This window comes from Dryobates pubescens, chromosome 9, assembly GCF_014839835.1.
Source record: "Dryobates pubescens isolate bDryPub1 chromosome 9, bDryPub1.pri, whole genome shotgun sequence".
Lineage (NCBI taxonomy): Eukaryota > Metazoa > Chordata > Aves > Piciformes > Picidae > Dryobates > Dryobates pubescens.
In genome coordinates, this window is record NC_071620.1 from 1589941 (window position 1) to 1598300 (window position 8360).

General features: G+C 50.5%; 1 protein-coding gene across 1 annotated transcript; it reads left to right on the forward strand.

Moving 5' to 3' along the window:
- The first annotated feature begins 483 nt into the window (after nucleotides 1–483).
- Nucleotides 484–6037, forward strand: C9H18orf21 (chromosome 9 C18orf21 homolog). Its single transcript, XM_054164228.1, has 5 exons — nucleotides 484–751; nucleotides 911–933; nucleotides 1707–1906; nucleotides 5228–5427; nucleotides 5802–6037. Exons 1-5 carry the CDS (start codon nucleotides 672–674, stop codon nucleotides 5953–5955), a joined length of 657 nt encoding a protein of 218 aa, XP_054020203.1. The 5' UTR covers nucleotides 484–671; the 3' UTR covers nucleotides 5956–6037.
- Nucleotides 6038–8360: the final 2323 nt, after the last annotated feature.

Consider the following 8360-nt stretch of genomic DNA (forward strand, 5'->3'; position numbering starts at 1 on the left):
AATTAATAGCACACACATCAAACTGCAAACTGAGGATACCCTCTTTTTACAGCGACAGAACTGGTAACAAGACACCTAAATACCGAGGAAATACCGGGAAACACTCTGGGGGTGCCGGCTGAAACGTTCCACGTGAGAACTCTTGGCAGAGAGATCCCCTAAGACGAAAGTTTTCTCCCCTACGGAAAGGACTTTTAACACCGCTGATGACACGGGCAGCTGGTGGCGGCCGCTTCCAGCCGCTCCTCGTCGCACAGCCAGGCTGGGAGCGCAGCCCCTCCCCGCCGCCCCCCGCCCGCCAGGGCGCGAGCGCGCGCTCCCCCGCCCGCGGCGGCGGGCGCACAGGCACAGCGCGCCGGCACAGCGCGCCGCTGGCGCAGCCCCCTCGGCGCATTGCTGACGCAAGGGCTGCTCCGCCTGCTGCGGGCCCGCTCGCCCCGCGACCGGGGCCGTGCCCCTTCCCCCTCGCTCCTTCTAGCAACCCGGAGCGCACCCACGTCCCCCGCGCCGAACTAAGCGGGGCGCCCTGGGCCCGTCCGATCTAGGAACCGTAGTGCTGCGGCGTCAGCCACCCTCCGAGCCGCGGCGCAGCGCTGCACATCGTTCCCTTCCCCGCCCCAGCCGCCGGACCTGGCTGCTGGCGGCTTCCGGCCGGGCGGGCGCGCGGTGCTATGGGGAGGCAGCGGCAGTTCCTGGAGGTGGCAGCGGAGCTGGTGGCGGGCGGCTGCCCGGGCCAGGCGCGGTTCCTGCTGTAAGAGCGGGGGGTGGGGGGGTGGGAAGGTGCTGCTGGTGACGCGCGTGGGGAGCCCGGCCCCTTGTCCGCGTGCCTGCCGCAGCGTGTCGCAGCGCGGCCGTGGGGCTCCGTGCCGTGCCGCGCCGTGACGCGACGCTCTGCTTTCTTCCCGTGCAGGTGGACGCTCCGCAGCTCCCGAGGCGAGTGAGAGGGCCGGGTGGTGCCGGTGGTGCCGAGGCCGCTGTCCCGCAGCATGAGGCTGCAGAGAGGGGCTCCGCGATCCTGCGGTGGGAGAGCCCTGCGCGGGGGTTGCCTCGACAGCTAAAGGGCAGAAGCGTGACCCTAAGAAGGCTTTCTTTTCTTTTCCGATTTCCCCTTCCTCTGGCGCTGCCCCCCACTAAAGCGCTCCAGGGTGTGCTTCGGGGCTGCAGGCAGAAAGGGCATACTTGCTAGCCAGCTGGAGCTAGGGGTTTCCTCAGGGCTTTAGGGATGTGCAAGGCCGTCTCCGGCAGCAAGAAGTAACAAGGCAGGCGTAGGAGCATGCCTCTTGTTATCAGGCCTTAAGTTTATCTCAAAGAATTTTGTCATCTCGGGCTGAGATGCTGTCGTCTTGCACTGAAAATGAGCAGAGAACTTTACAAAGCTTTGTTGTCACCAGTCTGGCAATTGTGCCTGCATGGAGCTCCTTGCAGACCTGTGAGTCTCCTTAATTAAAGACTTTCAGGAAATAATTGCGTTTTTTCTCAGGAAAATTGCCAGTTATGTATTGCATAAGCATATTCTGTGCATAAACTTAGGATGAATTGTCATCAGCTGAGCACATACTGGTGCTCAGCTTCCTCTTGGTACCTGAAATTTGACATGAAAACATATCTATCTACATAATACTAAAACAGAAATCTACTGGTTTAATGTTTGCCTGTAAAACGTGATTTCATTTAAGTTTTACTCTTTTCTCATTATTAATCTGTAGATAATGAAGGTGGATTTGAAGGAATATGCCCTTACTGCTTCCAGTTCCTGGCTCCTGACAGCTGCCGGGTGCGTCTCAAACCGAAGATGAAACTGACTCCCCAGATAGAGAAGGTTCTTAAACGAGAGGTGAAGAACCACAACCTTGATATGAAACAGACAAAGCTTTTGAGAAAGTACAGGGAGTCAAGAAGTGTTCTGGTAAGGATATTTGCTTGAGACTGCCAAATGCTTGGTATTTGCCAGAAACCTCTATGTGGCATAAGAAAGAGGCTGAAGAACTCTTTCTCGTCACGGAGAAGCTCACAGCTGTGCTTTTCCTGCTTTAGGAGCATGTGTTTTCCTTTCATCTAGGACAACACCTATTCACAAACAAAAGGTTTTTTAATCTACCTTCCACAACATGAGCACAATGTCAAGAGCAGTAAGCTTCCCTCTCCTTTGAAAAGCCGCAGTGCCATGTGTCAGAGAAGCTACACAAACAGTTCTGCCTTCCCTCTGGTCTCCTAGGCAGTGATGTGGGTAGACTCTGCGGATGTCTAAGATCTCTCTGAAGATCCTTGCCAGGAAGCTCTGCCATTTCTGTTGTTGTCTGCTTGTTTTAGTTTGCTTAGCTTTCTAAAAATGGCAGGAGTGGCATTTTTTTCTTCTTTTTGTGAGTATGTGAGAACTTGGACCACACAACTCCAGTAGATGCAGACCCTTGTACAGCCATGTAGAACCAAAACCCCCCTAGAAATCCATTGCTAACAAAAGCCCAAAACATAGCTAAGGAGAAGGTGCCGCTGGCTGCAGTCAGGCTGGTTATGGTAATGCACACAGCGTGACATCTACTGCTGTTTCAGCTCTAAGTAAGGGTTTCAGCAGCACCTGATAAGACTGGGAGGTCTTTTCTTAGATGAATTATGAAACTGAATGTATTTTTTCAGCTTCAGAAGCTTTACATAGATTTCAGTAGACTCATGGCTGCATCAGACTGCTACCTTCTGTATGAATTGACGTTTTTACGTTTGTCTGAAGATTACTGGCTATAGGAAGTCTTGAGTCCTGTGTCCAGTTCTGGGGCCCTCAGTTTAGGAAAGATTTTGAGTTGCTGGAAGGTGTCCAGCGGAGGGCAACAAGGCTGGGGAGGGGTCTGGAGCACAGCCCTGGGAGGAGAGGCTGAGGGAGCTGGGGTTGCTTATCCTGGAGAAGAGGAAGCTCAGGGGTGACCTTATTGCTCTCTCCAACTCCCTGAAGGGAGGTTGTAGACAGGTGGGGGTTGGTCTCTTCTCCCAGGCAAGTAGCACCAGAACAAGAGCACACAGTCTCAAGCTGTGCCAGGGGATGTTCAAGCTGGATGTTAGGAAGAAGTTCTTCCCAGGAAGAGAGATTGGCCATTGGGATGTGCTGCCCAGGGAGGTGGTGGAGTCACCGTCACTGGAGGTGTTTAGGAAGAGCCTGGATGAGGCCCTTGGTGCCATGGTTTAGTTGATCAGATGGTGTTGGGTGATAGGTTGGATTTGATGATCTCAAAGGTCTTTTCCAACCTGGCTGATTCTATTCTAATCTATAAGTAAACCACATAGGTAATTTATACAAGTTAATGTTACTCTCAGGGTTGGTTTGGTTTTGTTTTTCCTACAGTTATACAGGAATATAAGATTTAATTAGTGGGTTGTATCCTGATAAATGTTATTTGAAGAATAATAGTATGTATTTAATGTGGTGTTGGCAAGGCATGCACTACTATTAAAACAAGTTATATGAACAGACATTCTGATAAGTGAGAGAGCACCCTCTTGTAGCCAGCAATTGCTGGCAAACTTTGCATTTTCTCAGATGGCAGTCTGATGGTTTGGGGATTTAAACTGTCAGGGCAAAAATGGGGTGCACCTGTTTTTGGAGTTAACTGCATATGCAATGCAGGGAATGGAAACTAGCTGGGCAGTGCTGTCCCCTAATTCCTGTGTTGTAGGGTGTTCACCTCCATTTCTATTCTGTGGAGTGCTAATTAGCATGTGATTCTGTGGGTTTTTTTCCCATCTGAACTAAAAATGCATCAATCTGTGAGCTCTACACGTTAGTGATCTTTTTTAGTTTGTTAGGCTGACAGAATAGTATCAAGAGACAATCATAAAATCAACAAGGTTGGAAAAGACATCAGAGATCATCAAGTCCAACCTATTACCTAATACCTCATGACTAACTAAACCATGGCTTCAAGTACCATGTCCAATCCTTTTTGAACACCTCCAGGGACAGTGACTCCACCACCTCCCTGGGCAGCACATCCCAATGGCCAATTACTCTTCCTGGGAAGAACTTTCTCCTCACCTCCAGCCTAAACCTCCCCTGGCACAGCTTGAGACTGTGTCTTCTTGTTCTGGTGCTGGGTGCCTGGGAGAAGAGAACAACCCTCACCTGGCTACATCCTCCTTTCAGGTAGTTGTAGAGAGCAGTAAGGTCCCCTTGAGCCTCCTCTTCTCCAGGCTAAGCAACCCCAGCTCCCTCAGCCTCTCCTCACAGGGCTGTGCTCCGGACCCCTCCCCAGCCTCATTGCCCTTCTCTGGACACGTTTGAGTGTCTCGATGTCCTTCTTGAATTGAGGGGCCCAGAACTGCACACAAAACATGTAACTGAAAATACTACATTTAGAAATGCCCAAATGAAGTTCTCTCTAGGCAGTCTGAATGTAGGTAAATTTACACACTTTACAATGAACATTTTGATACAAATGTTTCAAAACCACTTAGACATTTTTGTGGCATTATTTTGAGTGTATTTATTGGTTTTAAAACAGAAGTATCAGATGAGTCTTTTCCAGTCAATGCAGTTGCATGCCTCAAAGTTGTCTGGGTGCATTACTCTCCTATCTCTTACTGAGAGTAGTTGCCAGAGCTGTAAGGTATATTGGGAATATCTGACAGTCTCTGGGACTGTCTGTTCTGATGCATCTCTGCAATGTGTTGTGCTGCTGGACGTTCCCTGCAGCCTAAAAGTGAGCAGCAGAGGCAGTGCCCATCGTTTAGAGCCTCCTCCAAATTGTGGTATTTTTGCACTAGTTCAGAGCCTCTTCTTTGTTCACTGTTAGTAGTTGTGGATGACTGTTTCGGGGGCACTGGAAGATGCGCAGTAAAACATCATCAGGCTAGATGCATGTCATAGTTTTTAGCAAAGTATTAGCAATAGCTCTAATGAATACTCAAGATACCATATACCCTCTTCAGCTGATGTTTCATCTTTCTCTTTTGACAGGGCTGTTTTCTGCATTTCACTGTACAAGTTACAGGTCTCCTGAAATGAGTTGCTGGGGGGACTGGAGCAATTTCTAGACAAACCCACAGGATAGCTTTGTCTTCAGAAGCCTGACTGAAAATACTCTGTCTAGAGAATATGTTGCCTTTTAATGGTTCCTCTGGCTTAAGCAGACGTTTCGTTTGTCTCATGGTGTTTGGAGAGCAGGTGGTTTAATTCACAGTGGCTTTAGGACGTGAGGGTGGAAGGACTGAAAGAATGACACTGCCTTTCTTTTCTTCATAGCTGGTTACTTGCAACTTGTGCAACAAAACAACAAGACAATATGGGAGAAGCAGGGCTGCCAAGACAGCCAGCTTTTGCACTCCAAACAAGAAATCTAGCCTGAGAACACCAGATGTAAAAATACAATCTGCAAACAAAGCGACACCTGTAAGCTGCAGTAGGTTGGGATATAAAGGAAGCAGTCCTTCATCTTGTCCCAGGTAACTGTTTCTCTCCTATTTAGAGGCACACTTTGGGTAGTGTATTATGTCTTCTGTCCTGATTTCAGGTCAGTCACTTAAAACCGATTAAGCATTTTTCTGCAGATGAGCTTTAACTTCACAACCTTTAAAATCAAAGATTCTAATGAAAACCAACTCTGTGCAAAGAATCTCCAGGTACCTTTTTGTCACTAATGTGAAATGCCTGGCTCGGCTTGCACCATGAACTTGCATTTCTCGCTGCTCAGTTTCACAGGAAAATACCTTAGCTGCCTGCAGACTTTTTCACTGAAATTACACAGATGCACTTTTCATGGTTCCTTTAGGTTAGCTCTGATTCCTCACCTTTAAGACATTTGAGTCTTGTTTTTCAGAACGCGTGCATCCAGACAGGAGACAACCAGTTCCGCTTCCAAGACTCCCCGAAGCTCCAAACTTCACTTCTCAAAGCTAAAACAGATGCTCAGCCTGGAGGAAAAACAGAAAAGCCAGAAGGCAGATTTGAAGACCTTTCTGAGTTTCCTTTAGTTACCTCTTAGTTCAAAGGGATGAACATTGCAGCAATAACCATTGGTCCAATTTTAATAAATGAGCAAAGCAATTTCTTTAAAACTGCTGTGAATAGAATAGAATCAACCAGGTTGGAAAAGACCTTTGAGATCGAGTCCAACCTATCACCCAGCACCATCTAATCAACTCAACCATGGCACCAAGTGCCTCATCCAGGCTCTTCCTGAACGCCTCGCGAGCGTGCACGGGCGCGAGTGCCTGACGTCAGCGGCGGGAGATTCAAATGCCGGCCGGGCTGTGCACGCGGCGCCAGTTTGGCTCCAGAGCCGAGAGCCTTTCATGGTCATTACTTGGACCAAGGGTAGAAAAACAGCATCTACCCAGACAGAGTTGTTTCTCCAGCATGCTGGAGTCCAGGCTGCCAGCTGCAGAGAGTGCTTCAGCCTGGCAGTTGGAATAGAGGGAGAGGGAGAGAGAGAGGACACCTGTGTCAGGTGTGAACAGGTGAACTTTCTCCTCAGCCTGGTGGCTGAGCTGAAGGATGAAGTGGCCGAGCTGAAGGAGGAGGTGTCTGGGCTGAGGTCAATAAGGGAAAGCGAAAGGGAGTTAGATTTGTGGGAGAAGGCTCTGCAGATCTCCCCTGCTGAGGGACGGGCTCCTGAAAACGGAGAGGGATGGACACAAGTCCCTGCCAGGGGTGCCAAGAGAAATCCACCCCGGCCCTCTCCTCCTCCTCCGCTGCCCTTGCATAATAAGTATGAGGCCCTGCGGGCTGAGGGCGGTGGGGATGAGAGGGCTGAGGAGCAGCCATCCAGAGGGGAGATCAAGGCCAAGCGGTCCCCGCCAGCTGTAATGACCAGCTCTGGAGAGCAGCCTAAGGCCAAGCCTAAGGCCAAGCAGTCCCCACCAGCTATAACGACCAGCTCCACAAAGAAAAGGAGAAGGGTTATAGTTGTTGGGGACTCTCTCCTGGGGGGTACTGAGGGACCCATATGTCGTCCTGACCCATCCCACAGGGAGGTCTGCTCTCTACCTGGGGCGCAGGTAAGGGACATTGCAAGGGGAATCCCCAAGCTCATCAGTCCCTCTGACTATTACCCTCTGCTGGTAATACAGGCTGGGAGTGATGAGATCGACAGGAAGGGCACCAGGGCAATTAAGAAGGAGTTCAGGGCCCTTGGGCAATTGGTTGATGGGGCAGGCGCACAAGTGGTGTTCTGCTCAGTTCCCTCAGTGGCAGGGGAGGACACTGAGAGGAACAGAACCCACACCATCAACAAGTGGCTCAGGGAATGGTGCCAGCGGAAGAACTTTGGTTTCTTTGATCATGGGGCTACTTTTACGGCACCCGACCTCCTGGGTCCTGATGGGGTGCAGTTATCTAGAAGGGGCAAGAGAGTCCTAGCACTAGAGTTGGCAGGGCTCATTAGGAGGGCTTTAAACTAGGTCTGAAGGGGGTGGGTGAAGACATCGGTCCCTCTGCAGAGGAAAGAGTAGGGCACAAGGTAGGGTCAGTTGAGAGGTGGGGAGGCCAGCTGCAGTGCATGTACACCAATGCACGCAGCCTAGGCAATAAGCAAGAGGAGCTGGAGGTCCTAATCCACCAGGGTGACTATGATGTAGTTGCCATCTCAGAAACATGGTGGGACAACAGGCACGATTGGAGTGCTGCACTGGGGGGCTACAGGCTCTTTAGGAGGGATAGGCGAGGGAGGAGAGGAGGAGGGGTGGCTTTGTATATTAGGGAGACACTTTCTGCCTCAGAACTTGAGGTGGAAGATGAGGGAATTGAGAGCCTGTGGGTTAAAATCAGAGGGCAGCCCAACAAACCTGACATCCTGGTTGGAGTCTGTTATAGACCACCCAACCAGGATGAGGAGGTTGATGAATTATTCTATAAACAACTGGAGGCTGTTTCAAGATCATCAGATCTTGTCCTCGTGGGGGACTTCAACCTGCCGGATATCTGCTGGGAACTTAATTCAGCAGGGAGGAGGCAGTCCAGAAGATTCCTGGAGCGGATAGAGGATTGCTTCCTGACGCAGCTGTTAAGTGAGCCTACCAGGGGACAGGCTCTGCTTGACTTGCTGCTCTCCAATAGGGAAGGGCTGGTGGGAGATGTGACCATGGGAGGCTGCCTAGGGTGCAGTGACCACGAGATAGTGAAGTTTTCAATCTGCAGGGAGATAGGGAGGAGCACCAACAGAACCTTCACCTTGGACTTCCAGAGGGCAAACTTCAGCCTGTTTAAGAAACTTATTTGTAAAGTTCCCTGGGTACCAACCCTCATGAACCGAGGGGTCCAGGAGGGTTGGAGCTACTTCAAACAGGAGCTCTTGAAGGCACAGGAACTGGCAGTGCCCATGTGCTGAAAAATGAGCTGAAGGGAAGGCAACCAGCCTGGATGAGCAAGCAGCTCCTGG

Coding starts and splice junctions, on each gene's coding strand:
- C9H18orf21 (XM_054164228.1), top strand. CDS start 672: ATGGGGAGGCAGCGGCAGTTCCTGGAGGTGGCAGCGGAGCTGGTGGCG. Junction 934..1,706: donor GACGCTCCGCAGCTCCCGAG/GCGAGTGAGAGG, acceptor ATTAATCTGTAG/ATAATGAAGGTGGATTTGAA. Junction 1,907..5,227: donor GGGAGTCAAGAAGTGTTCTG/GTAAGGATATTT, acceptor TTTTCTTCATAG/CTGGTTACTTGCAACTTGTG.